The 13926-nt window shown below is 45.8% G+C and overlaps 1 protein-coding gene across 1 annotated transcript; it reads right to left on the reverse strand.

Moving 5' to 3' along the window:
• Nucleotides 1–12783: 12783 nt before the first annotated feature.
• Nucleotides 12784–13589, reverse strand: LOC109737480 (uncharacterized). The gene has a single exon (XM_020296609.4). The coding sequence runs from the start codon at nt 13462–13464 to the stop codon at nt 12982–12984; it is 483 nt and encodes a 160-aa protein (XP_020152198.1). The 5' UTR covers nt 13465–13589; the 3' UTR covers nt 12784–12981.
• Nucleotides 13590–13926: the final 337 nt, after the last annotated feature.

Consider the following 13926-nt stretch of genomic DNA (forward strand, 5'->3'; position numbering starts at 1 on the left):
CCCATGTGCTCATCCCACGCACGTACACCCGTTCCATTCCACAGCTGTAAGAGTTCTTCAACTAATGGCCTTAGGTACACATTAATGTCGTTGCCGGGTTGCTTAGGGCCTTGGATGAGCACTGGCATCATAATGAACTTCCGCTTCATGCACAACCAAGGAGGAAGGTTATCCAAACATAGAGTCACAGGCAGGTGCTATGGTTGCTGCTTTGCTCCCCAAAAGGATTAATGCCATCTGCACTTAGACCAAACCATACGTTCCTTGCGTCATCTGCAAACTCCTTCCCGTACTTTCTCTCGATTTTTCTCCCTGCGACCCGTCAGCGGGTACTCTCAACTTTCCGTCTTTCTTACGGTCTTCTCTGTGCCATCGCATCGCCTTGGCATGCTCTTTGTTTTGGAACAAACGTTTCAACCGTGGTATTATAGGAGCATACCACATCACCTTGGCAGGAATCTTCTTCCTGGGCCGCTCGCCCTCGACATCACCAGGGTCATCGCGCCTGATCTTATAGTGCAATGCACCGCATACCGGGCAAGCGTCAAATCCTCGTACTCACCGCGGTAGAGGATGCAGTAATTAGGGCATGCATGTATCTTCTGCACCTCTAACCCTAGAGGGCAGACATCCTTCTTTGCTTCGTACGTACTCTCGGGCAATTCGTTTTCCTTTGGAAGCATATTCTTTATCATTACCAGCAACTTTCCAAATCCCTGGTCAGATACACCATTCTCTGCCTTCCATTGCAGCAATTCCAGTGTGGTGCCCAACTTTTTCTTGTCAGCTTCACAATTCGGGTACAACAATTTCTTGTGATCTTCTAACATGCGCTGCAACTTCTTCTTCTCCAAATCACTTGCGCAGTTTCTCTTTGCATCGGCAATGGCCCGTCCTAGATCATCAGCGGGCTCATCTGATGCCTCTTCTTCAGCTTCTTCCCGCATTACCGGCTCAACTTCTTCCCCCCTTGTTGTATCATCGTATTCAGGGAACCCATGGCCAGGATAGCTGCCGTCATCCTCTTCCTCTTCATTGTCTTCCATCATAACCCCTCTTTCTCCGTGCTTGGTCCAAACATTATAGTGGGGCATGAAACCGGACTTAAACAGGTGGACGTGAATGGTTCTTGACGTAAAGTAATTGTGATCATTCTTACAGAGTAAACATGGACAAGGCATAAAACCATCCGCCCGCTTGTTTGCCTCAGCCGCAAGCAGAAAAGTTTGCACGCCATTAATGAACTCGGGAGAGCATCGGTCATCGTACATCCATTGTCGGCTCATCATCATTACACAACACCGAAAAGACCAAATTAATACAAGTTCATACATAAAGTACATACATAAAGTTCATACAAGAATTAAATGCAACAAACAAATAGCTCTCTAACTAAAGAATTTAAATGCAACAACAAATGCGATAAAGATCGCAACTAAGGTAACAATTGACCAACAACATAATGATACCAAGCCTCACTATCAATGGCATATTTTCTAATCTTTCTAATCTTCAAGCGCATTTTCTCCATCTTGATCTTGTGATCATCGACGACATCGGCAATATGCAACTCCAGTTCCATCTTCTCCCCCTCATTTCTTTTCAATTTTTCTTTCGAATACTCGTTTTCTCTTTCAACTAAATTTAACCTCTCGACAATAGGGTCAGTTGGAATTTCCGGTTCACAAACCTCCTAGACAAAAATATCTATGTCAACTTGATGGGCATAATTTGTCATAAACACGAAATGCAACAACTAGTTTTAAAAGAGAATATACCACATCCGAATCATAACAAGGACGAGGGCCGACGGGGACGGATATCAAAACCATGGCACTATGTATAACAAACAACGTACGGGTAAGATAATTATACGAGTAACTATATATCCAAATCACACAAACATCAATTTGGTAATGTAAAACATTCATGAACAAGAGGCTCACCACAAGGTGGTGCCGGCGACGGAATGGTGCGGGCGATCGACTGTGGTTACGATGGAGATTTAGAAGGCACTAAGTAAACCACACCTACATATGCAAACTAAGTGTTATTTTTGACCTCAAATTGCATATAAATCAAATACTAGCACATATATTTCCTCCCAAATTAGTAAACTCATAAATTAATCACTATACAAAGCATTGCAAGAGCTAATCTAGCAATGAGAGATGAATGGACAAAGCTGCTAACCTTTGTGATCATTTGAATGGATGGGGGCCTTCAAATCTTGACAAATTTTGGGCAAAATGTGTGATGAGCTCGAGAGGAAGAGGGGAAGAACAAAGAGGAGAGGGGAAAAGGGAAGAACAGAGCGAGCTCGGGTGGAAGAAGGGTTTATGTAGGGCGACCTTTAGCACCAGTTCGTGCCACGAACCGGTACTAAAGGTGCTGGAGGGGCCCCGGACTGACAACATCCTGCCACCACTCACTTTAGTACCGGTCCGTGGCACGAACCGAAGCTAAAGGTCGGCCACGAACCGGTACTAATGAAAGCGGCCGGCTAGCCGTTGGAACCGGCACTAATGCACACATTAGTGCCGGCTCGAAAGCAAACCGGCACTAATGTGCTTGACATTTGACCCTTTTTCTACTAGTGAGGAGGTTCCTGGAAGCAAAAGGAAGCGCCACGCAAGAATTGGAGACAGGATGATCTCCATTCTCCATAATGGAGAGTCAGGGTCTATATTGTTTATGCTATTTTACCTTAAATAGGGTATTTAGGTCCTGCATAATATTGATGATCATGTGCTAAGAACAATTAAGTAGGGTGGTTCGATGACTATCAGGATGATGATCGTATGACTTGTTATTAATAACGAGTAGAAGTTGTATGATGATGATTAGTAGGACTTGTTATTATGATGATGCATGATGCGAGCATGAAGAGTTATTATATATCTGTGGGTGAAATGAACATGGATTGGATTGAAGTGAAGGCAACATGCATGTGGTGCATGTCTAAAGTAGTACAATCCAAACTTGATCAAGTTAGGATTAGTATTACTTTCGACATGCACCACATGTTGCCTCACTTCAATCTAAGTCATGTTTATGCATAACAGTAGCAGTAGCACGGAGATAAGAGAGGACACATCTCTCTATTAGCTACCTATAACAACCTAAATTAACCCCCAAAACCCTTAAACCACCTCCTTTCAAAAAAAAACATCCCCTGAAATGCTGACACGCGTGGAAGCTTATTAGTCCCGGTTGGTGCTACCAACCGGGACGAAAGGCCCTCCTGCCTGGGCTCGCCGGAGCGGCCACGTGGAGGCCCATCTGTCCCGGTTGGTATAAGAACCGGGACTAAAGGCCTAGGGCATTAGTAACGACCATTTAGTCCCGGTTCCCCAACCGGGACAGATGGGCCTTATGAACCGGGACAAATGGCCCTTTATCTACTAGTGATTATGGGCAGTAAAAAGAGAAGGCTGCAGAGTTGTAGTTATCATCCTACAGCTCACTGTTGTGTTGGATAGAGCATAAACAAATAATTTGCTTGCCACCATTCGTATTTTTTGATAATAATCCTTACCAGTTTCCTCACTGGATGCTTGTTCATGAATATCTCATTGCCTCATACGCAAAAGGGTTGATGCGTGGATCCTTGCCAAGGGCATATGTACCTACAAGTAACAGGTCAATATAAGAAGCTAACAAGTGTGCAGGCCTGGATCTATATGCACTACATTATAGAACGTCGGGGGGAGTACAAGCCGAGGGATGAAGCTAACCTCGTCGGAAAATGGTGGCCACTCCCGTTGTTGTCCTGCATAAGTAGTCGAAAGGCATGATAAGTACAGCAACCTTAACATCAAACAAATATAGCAAAGGTAAACAACATCATCTCCAAATGATAGCTTGAATGTGTTGGTTTCAGTACACTATTAAAGCAGATATAAAATGGACGGCAATGTTACCGACAGCAGGCTTAACATCCATCAAATATTGCAATTCAAACTGGTATTATTGAAAATGAATAGAACGTAGGTAATGCTTAAACATCACACTGGATAAATGTGTAAAAATGAAATAAAGGGCATGTTTTAACTACACCAGGCGTAACTGGAACCAAATATAGCCGTTCAAACTGATATTGATGTAGTCGAGCAGCCCAGTTCCGACTTGCACATAATGAACAACACATTGTGAATGACTGAAATAAACAAGGCATTAATGATCAGTATAACAACCAAATATAGCCATTGAAAACTGAACAGAGTCTCACTACAACCAACCTAACAAGCAGATACAGATAAACAAGGCATCTGCTTGAAAACTGGACAAATGCTAAAAAACGACCTAACAACCAAATACAAATAAACAAGGCATCTTCTTGATAACTGGACAAATGCTCACTGCAACCAAACTAAGAACCAAGTATATATAAACAAGGCGTCTGCTCGATAACTGGAAAAATGCTCATTGCAACCAACCTAACAACCAAATACAGATAAACAAGGCATCTACTCAGTATAAACAACCAAATATAGCCATTCGTGAAACTGAAGTCGACAATTCATACTTAAACATCACATAGCCCTATTGAACAATACATTTTTGCATAACTGAAATAATTACACATGGCATAGTTAAAGCACCGCACGACAAATGCTACTACAACAAAGGGTACGGGTTGGCAAGCTAGAAAAGGTAAGATTTGCTGATAGGATGTTGCGTCACATTTCATGGACGGGATCCTTCCAGTTGGAAGAGCACAGACCCATGGTGCACACTCTGATGTCACAGATTGGCTGTTTTACCTTGGAAGAATCTTCGTGGGTGCCCTCCTCGTGGTCGTGGTCGTGGTCGTGGTCGATGAGATCTGATTTGGCAATTGAGGATCCCAAGCCGCCGCTGTAGAACGTGTCCTTCAGAAATTACAAAATGGGCTCGATGGCGTATAAGGATCGCAAATCCTTGACCGCTTGGCGGAGGAGATCAGTGGTAGAGCCGTCGAAGAGATCGACGGCGGTTGAACCAGAGGGGTTGGGGATGGGCCACTTAACCTGTGACATGGCCCGCGTGAAGCCGTCGCTGTCGACGAGCTTGATGTCATAGCCAGCTTTCCCGAGATACAGTAATATGCTAGCCCGCTGACATGAAGCCTTCGGCATGGCAACGTAGTCAACGTCTCTGCTGGCTTCCGTGGCGACGTGTTGCTCCGGGATCGACAGGTCGGGGCGAACGGTGGCCACCTCGCCAACGTCTGCCGGAGAGGCCATGATAAACCTCTTCTTGGCCGAACGCTCGTCGGGCTCCCCGAGATATGTGGTCGAGCTTAGGCTGCGACATTCTGGAGCAGGGGATGTGGATCTGGCGCATCTAAAAACTTGGGGGAGTGGGGCGACGGTATGGGAATCGCTTGGTAACGTGGACTTTATTATGTAAGCTAGGAGGAACAGGCAGACCTGCAGGGGTTGGCGGCGGCGCTGGCGGCGGCCGCGAGCTAGGGTTCGAGGGGGGAGGGGGCCGAGTGGGGGGGACTGCGGAGGGGGGTGTTTGAGGATACGCCGCGGCTACTGAAAATTTTAGTAATGGTGGGTGGAGATGGTGGTGGACAAGGGAGGGCGACGGTTCAAATGCCTCAGCTACTGCAATTTTAGTGTAAGGTCGGTGCTGGAGGAGTGTGGGCGACGGTTGAAGTATGGCGGCTACTAAAATTTGGGTAAAAGAATTGATGCGGGGCAGGAGTGCCCAAGATCGCGACGGTTCAATAACAATATGCGTGTATGATTATTAGGAAAAGTGGCGGAACCACCAATTTTTGCAACGCTCAAGGCGGGTAGTTTGTTTTTATATTTCTAGCTAGCTGGTCTATCGCACACAGTTCGTCCTAATTTCCAAATAAATTTACCCGCCTTTAGCTTGCGCAGGTGGTGACTTTACAGCGCACTTGCATCGCACATGGTTAAGCCAGTACCTCCATCCTTTGCTCGTGCTTGCTCAGTCGTGGTGATTTTACAGCGCACTTGCATCGCACACGATTGAGCCAGTACCTCCACCTTCGCTCGCGCTTGCACAGTCATCGTGATTCACAGCGCACTTGCATTGCACACGGTTAAGATATTATACCTGTGTCCATTGAGCGTCATCAGAGTCTTTGCAGCACAAAAAGCATTGGAGAGGGTCAGAAGAAAGCCACACCAGCATGTGGCCCAAATATATATGAGTGAAAAGGATGGTCTGTGATGTTCTCCAATGCACAACTTTGACCGCGCGGGCCAATGGTTGGGCGTGTTGTCGAAGATCGATGAGAGGGGCCAAAAGTCAAGAACCACCTGGAAGTGGCGAAATATATGTAGGAATAGTGGGTGTGATGTTTAAAACTTTAAATACACAATGCACAACTTTGGTGGCACCTACCTCACAAACCCGAAAGCACCCTTGGATATATCTATAATGACATAATGTCATAGCTAGCTAGCATGCTTGGCCCACCACCTCCCACTTCATGTCAGCTGGGCGGATGCACATAATGATACTTTGGTCATACATGTATGTCGCTATGACCTACCATAAGGCGGACCAATGAATCTATCGTTTGGTCAAACGACAACAGTTCTTGTCAATAAACCGCTTGGGCCAATAGATTGAACCATCAGAAAAATCACACGAGAGGGACCACAAAACCAGCACCTCTTGCATGCGGCCCAAAATGATGTACGTTGGGAAGGGGTGATGTGTGTTTTCAATATAGAATAATGTACAATTTAGATGTGGTGCCTAACTCTCGATACAAACAACAACCATGAAGGCAAGGTAGTTAAGGACGAGATACGCAGGGTACGATGTAGGTCGAACCCAGCAATCCAAGCATGTGGGAGGGAATCCTGACAATGCATGAGCTCGAGCTTTGGTTGAGCGACATGTGACAGTGACCGGCCCTAACACGAACTAGGAGGAATCCATTCATGGCCAACACGTACCCCTCGTTATTGGTCAAAGGGATGATATATATACACTCGAGCAGCCCACAGATATGCGTGTCGTCACAAAAAACCGCACAAGGGTGACGTGGTCGATCAGAAGACTACCTCGTATACATTGCATGCGGCCCAAAAATATGTATGGGTACGGTGGTGTGTGATGTGTTTAAATCCCGAATGCACAACTTCGATGGGCCACCAACTACATTACAAGCCGAACACCGTACCTGACTCCAAGCCTGGTTCAATACATACGATGTCGGTTTCCTAACTTTGAGGCAGCAGGTGGGGGGGGGGGGTCATCCCACGCATGCGCTCAAAGTTTATTTGGTCTAGCATGGCACACATCTATACCCCTATATAGTGTGCGAATAACTTTGAAAGTTGGTCGTTGGATGAAGCAAATCCGACGGTACAGAGATGGCAAATCCAAGCACTACTGGACGTTGGATATCATCTACATTCCACCAGATTCTGCCACATGTACAATCTAGAAGACTCCATGTTTGAACTTAAGCATAATGCACAAACCTCAAAACACAAGCACTTCTCCTTTGTTATAGAATCTTCCACATCTTAATTGCCCAAACTTTTTTTTCTAGAAGAATTGTCACTTTTTTACTTTATGCTTTGCAATGCACAATTCCATGAATTTTAAAATAGATTTTTTTTATAAAACTAATTGATTTTGAATGAGATGAACTATAAGAATTAAACGGACATCTACATCATGCATATATGACTCAAAGCTTACATGCTATAGTGTGGTATTTATTCATAATTTGGTTACCAAATCTCATTCATGCAATGCACGTGTACCTTACTGGTATCAATAGGAAACCATCATGGTCAAACCCTTCTCCTTGTTGGGTCAAAGGGATAGATTGTGTGGGCCCCCCTCATTGTCGGTAAAGGATAGTATATATACCTCGGGGAGCCCACAGATATGTGCATCGTCTATAAGCCGCACAAGGGAGACATGCTCGATAAGAACACCCTGCCCCCTATACCCTGCATACGACCTAAAAAAGGTTTATATAATCGCCATGACAGGTCAAGTCAATCATTCTTCAATTTTTAGAGCAAAAAATAACCAACAAAAACATAGTATACAAATTAGCAACACAAGGATCCCAAGGTTTAAAAAATTGCCATGATAGGTCACTTGGAGATATTTATCTCTATAATGACCATGTCATGGCATTTAAATGAAGCTTGAGATATGCAACTTCCCACCGGGTCACCCATCCTTGGACTACTCCAGCCCACCGGGTCACCCATCCTTGGACTACTCCAGCTTAACTTCTGTGTTCTATTCGACTAGGCTAGCGGATGGGAAGCCGCCCCTTGCTGATAGGAGTTGCCTCCTTGCCATTAAGGCGTTTCACGCTGGTCACCCTATGGGACCTACTAGTTCCTATCACACACATTTGTGCTTTTAGAAACTGTTTCGATATTTACATGGCCGGTGTGTCGCCGCTAGCCTTCAATGAGCACTGACACTGGTAGTGGAAAAACGATGGGAGAAGAGGCGGGAATCTGATGAGAGGAGTGACGGGAAACAGTAGCCGACCAGGGAGCATCCAACCGTGCACACGTACGATCTGTGGGGTTTGGGTTCTGACCAATCAGAACGCACGACTCAGATCGCGCATGCATCAGGGGGGGGGCATCGGCCACGGTTTGGTAGGAAGACGGCTTTCGTGAGTGAATCTTGTGCTATTTGAAAACATTTCGTGAGACGAATCTCGGTTTTTAAATCCCCGTAAATCCAAAACTCACCCAAAATTCATGAAACCTGGCATGGTGTCACGACGTGGCACATATATGTTGAGGAAATTTTTCGTCCATTTTGGCGCACGTTTTATTACAAGCCTCTTACAAACCGAAGCTTCTCTCAAAGAAGCCTCGTGGTTCCGATAGGGAAATGTGTTCCCCTTGTGGGCGAAACATAATCACTGCCTCTTTTCGCCTTGTAGTTTCTTCTACGGGCAACATGGTGCTGAAATTTAAATCTCTGTAAATCCAAAACTCACTAGGAAATCATGAAACTTAGCATGGTGTCACTACATGATACATATAATTGTCCAATTTGGGCGAAGCTATATTACAAGCCTCTTACAAACCAGAGCCTGTCGCAACCCTCGTGGTTCCGGTAGGGAAACATGCCCCTCTTGTGGGTGAAACGACAATCGCTACCTCTTCTCGCCTTGAACTTCGTTTTCTACAGGCAACATAGAATAACAGGAGTGTCGTGCTGAAATTTGAAACTGTTCATGGTTCGTTTGGCCATTGTATATATTAATTAAGGTTTCTAGGCATTTAATGTAGTGCATAATTCAAATTTGAACTACAAGTACATACTCTGGCCTGGGATGCGCTCAAGCCTGGCCACCACATCATCTGGATCGAGGTTGACACGGCTGTCGCGGGCAATGATGAAGTCGCAGGCTGCCTGTGTCTTGACTGAATCGCAGAGGTCCTCTGCCCATTCCTTGCGGGGCATCAGGCTCTCGATGAGCACTGGTGACGGCGGCTCTTCGGGTGGGTCGTCGATCATGCCGCCGAGCAGGTCTGGATCTTTGGCACTGTGGACGGCAAACTGCTCATCACACCTCCTCTACAATATGTCGATTGTGCGCCCAAGGACTGTCACGCCGATATCGCTGCCGATGGGCCATGGTGCCTGCACCGCCCGATGAAGCTCTTGCTCCCTGACGTGCTCCGGCTCGTTCTCCTCGCCGAAGATGTAACGCAAGTAGGCATCAACGTCCAAGGTTTGGTCGATGCCTGACATGCTTGAAATAACTAATGGTAGATGGGTGAGGACTAGATCTGCGCACAGTGTCGCGACGATGCGTTGCCGCCTGGGTTATATGCAACAAGTCATTAGCTGGTGGCGAGAAACCGATGAGGGAAGAGGCGTGGATTTTACGATTCACCCATGTGGAGCACGGGAAGTATTCGCTGGAGCGCGGGAAGACTAAGTGGAGTACACACAGAACCCGAATACCGTATCCGGTGCCACGTGTTATTTATCACACAAGTGTTAACATAAGGAAACGTATGTGTAACTTACTAATCGTCGCACACGAGTACTCGCAGACGCATCGTGTGCGATACTCCTAGCCACCGCAAGCAACTAGTTTGTATTTTTCAAAGTTTTTTTGTACACACAGAATCCACACGAACTAACTGTATGAACCGTTTGTGTTGTAATTTCTCATCGCAAACAATTCATACGAGTCGGCTGCTTGCCTAACACACATCTTATTAAGTTGAACCATTTATGTTGTGTTCCCTAATCAAAAACAGTTCGTCTGAGTGAACCGTATGTCGTATATTACACACACCTTGATCTGGCTAACTGTTTCTATTGCACACCCTAATAGCAAATAGTTTATCGGAGCAAACTGTATGCCGTATATCGCACACACATTAATATGGCTGCCCGTTTCTGTTGTTCTGCCTCATCGCAAACAGTTCAAATGAATTAACCGTGTGCCTTGCATCGCACACACAACTAAAATCTGAACCGTGTTGGATGGCTCTGCCATCGCAAACGTTTTGCACCTATTTTGACGGTTTTTTACATCCCCTTTTGCGATTAATGCATCACACACAGTTTTGTCAAAGGGTCTCTGATCGTAGTGTCGCGTTAGCAGCATCCTGCAGTTGTGAAGAGAAAAGGGTTACTAAACACCGTCAAGATTATTTCATTTTTAAGCCGGTTACTTCAAGTTCTGGAGCTACTTAAATTAATTGTTAACGAGGTTGATGTGTAAGTTACAAATCAGAGTCCAATTGACACTCATGATCGGATATGCCGGACATAGTAAATGTTGCAGAACAAGCAAAAACATGTCAAATTGGGAGCTACCACCGGACAAGCATGATGAAGTCGACACTTTTATATATCTGAGGGACCATATCAGCCGAGAAGTGCCCCCAAACACTCGTAATATTAATTTATCTTTTAAGCACCGCCAAATGGGAGACGACTTACTTTGGTATTGCATGATCATATATGTTGATGTCATCTTATTGGCAACTGTAGAGGTAAATCTAAACACATACAACTTTATCCATGTTTTGGAACATGTGGCACATATTAGAATATGATAATAGTTATTTTTTTGGTCTAGAAAAAAAGTTATGAACTCGACTTGGCCCCCCTATACCAAAATCCTGACTCCGCCCCTGGTTGGTTATATTTGGAAATGGTGATTTTTTTTTGCATCATTAGCTTGTTGAAGAGATTGCTCGAATAAATTTGGACTGATTCTTCACGGTGAAAACCTAGATTCTGACCTTGGCGGTTGGATCCGGTGACGACGACGCTTGGGGTTCGCTCCCTTCCTGAAGGAGTTACTGTTGAAGAAGTTTGTTGTTCATGTGGTGTCAGAAGATGGTTGGTGCGGATATGGTCATTGCCGATCATGGATCTGATCACTTTTTTTTCTAGGGTGATCAATGCTAAATGAAGTTTAACTCCTCAACAAAAAAATTCTAGGGAGTTAATGATTTTTTAGGGGAAGGGCCAGAGATACTCTTAGTTATACTATAATGCCCTTCCATCTAATAAACTTGGTGCTGTTGGTTTTGAGCAATTTAAATTATACTCTGCATTTTACTATTTTTACCTAGGTTTATAGGACATGAGCTTATTTTTAGCTTTTTTATTATTCGACCGTCAAAAATGTATTTGATGGATGTTTCAGAATACAGTACCTCTTATGCCACATAATTGAAGAAATTGGTCAAAATTGAAGACCTAAAAGCTCGTGCACGCCCTGTAAACCCAGACAGAGTGAGTAATTGTTGCATTGAAATGATATCATTCGATTTGTCATAGATCACTCCATCTTAGTTTTTGCGGGAATCCAAAGTTTGATAGTTAATTCCGGAGGCTAAGAGTGACGAGTCATTTTTTATGTATTGGAAACAGGAGCGCGTAAATTCGGGTGAGATGCTGCTTCCTTTTTTTTTTGAGGGAATGCTGTCTTGCTTCCTGGTGGGGGCAAAAGTGCTACCGGGCCCAACATAGGGAAGCAATCGGGCTACAAAAGTTTGGCAACAACTGGGCCTGAGCCCAGTTTTTCTTCCTGTCAACAAATTTTTTGTCCTATCCGCTTAAGTCAATTTGATGGAGAGGCGTCTCACTCTCACTCTCACCTGCCAACATCAATGTGGAGAAACAGATTAGCCAGATCCATCACGAATCATTCTCCATCAATCTAGCTACCCCAGCGGTCCAGCCAACTGATCACTGTTCGTGATCGATTATTGATGATCGATGCTGAAAGCGGGACACCGCCACTTCCGTTCCGTGATGTGCTGGTACGGTACTCCTAAATAAGTAAATTAAGAGCACTAATTTGTTGATACTTGATACTCCCTCCATCCAATAATATCGGAATTTGCCTTGGTATCTAGATTGTTGAAGATAACTCATTTAAGTAATTGTGGCACATAGATGATGTAGGTAATATACTTCTCAAATTTGGAGAATTAAAGAGAAGAAAAAGGACCAAGATTTACATACTGGGCTATCAGTTGACGATAGCTGACGTTGCAACTCTATATAGCCGGTTGCTGGTTATACTATAACCCGGCTCTAACTCAAGGACAGCAAGCAGGTACAGCTACGTACGTAAGTACCATCCATAAATATAATAATCTAATAGCTTCTGAGTGACCTACCAAGTGCCAAATGCACGCATACATGCTCAACAGCTAGTAGTTACTTAGTTCTCAGCATCAACCGTTCATTGAAAAGTGAAAACTAACTGTAATTAACACAGGGTAATCGAGCTACGTACAAATTCTTATACTAAGCACTAGTGAAAAGTAATTTAAATTCCCTTCACACATTATTTATTATAGAAAGCACTAGTGAAGAGTTATTTAGTTTCCCTTTACAGATTATTTTGGACACAGCAGGTTTGATCCACATCTCCCAGTTACACAAAGCAAACCCACTTGCTTATAATTAAATCATGCACAAGACAGAACAAAAGCAAACAACTCGCTCTCTGTACAAGTAGAGCTAGGCGCGGATCAAGCCGTGCACGGCGCCGGCGCCGGCGGCCTTGCCCTTGACGGCGAGGTAGTATGGCAGGAACGCCCCCTTGCCGACCCCGGCCGCGGCGGGCGCGGCCATCGACGGCGTGACCTGCAGGAACATGTAGTTTCCGGCGAAGAGGTCGGCCACGCAGGGCCCGCCCTCCTTGAGCCTTGTCACCGCCCGGGTCACCGACGCCCGGACCCTGCCACCCACGGCCGCTGCCCTCCGACGCAGCGCCCGCGCCAGGCTCGAGATCCTCAGAGGCCTGCCGCGCCGGCGCGGCCCGGTGCCTGAGGATGACCGGCGGCTCCGCCACGTCCTCCTGCTGGCGATGATCGCGGCCGCCGCGTGGCGGTAGTAGTGGTCCTGCGCGGCGGCGACAGCGTAGTGCGCGTCCTCCTGGTCGCTGGCGGGAGGCGGTGGGGGCGGGAGCTTCTTTAGCTTTTGGTAGGCGAAGCTGCTCATGGTGAGGTAGGAGGAGGACGGCGGTATGGCGAGACAGAGAGAGGGTGCAAGAAGAAGTGAAGAAGCAGAGAGTGTACGTAGCTAATTAAGCTAAGCCAGGGCTGGTGGCTGTGGCCGGTGATGAATGATGGCTCAACCAAACGTGTACTACTACTCTACTACTAGTAGCTAGTGATCTGATGTCGCGGGCCTTACACGTTGCTGTGTACGCCATGGCCCATGGGTCCGTGACAACGTCGCATTGCCGACCGAGACCGGGAGCCACCATCAACCATGCATGGCTGGCGAGATCGACACTACCGGCCGGCCAGTTCTGTCCATGTACCGGACAGGCAGCGAGCGTAGGTACGTGAAACGGACACGCACATGATCTTTGCGTGAACCTGCTAAATTCAGCTCGTACTCGAGCGTGAACGTGGTATAGCTCAGTTTACCGGAGTTGCGTGTGCTAGTGCTACGGAT

This window comes from Aegilops tauschii, chromosome 3, assembly GCF_002575655.3.
Source record: "Aegilops tauschii subsp. strangulata cultivar AL8/78 chromosome 3, Aet v6.0, whole genome shotgun sequence".
Classification (NCBI taxonomy): domain Eukaryota; kingdom Viridiplantae; phylum Streptophyta; class Magnoliopsida; order Poales; family Poaceae; genus Aegilops; species Aegilops tauschii.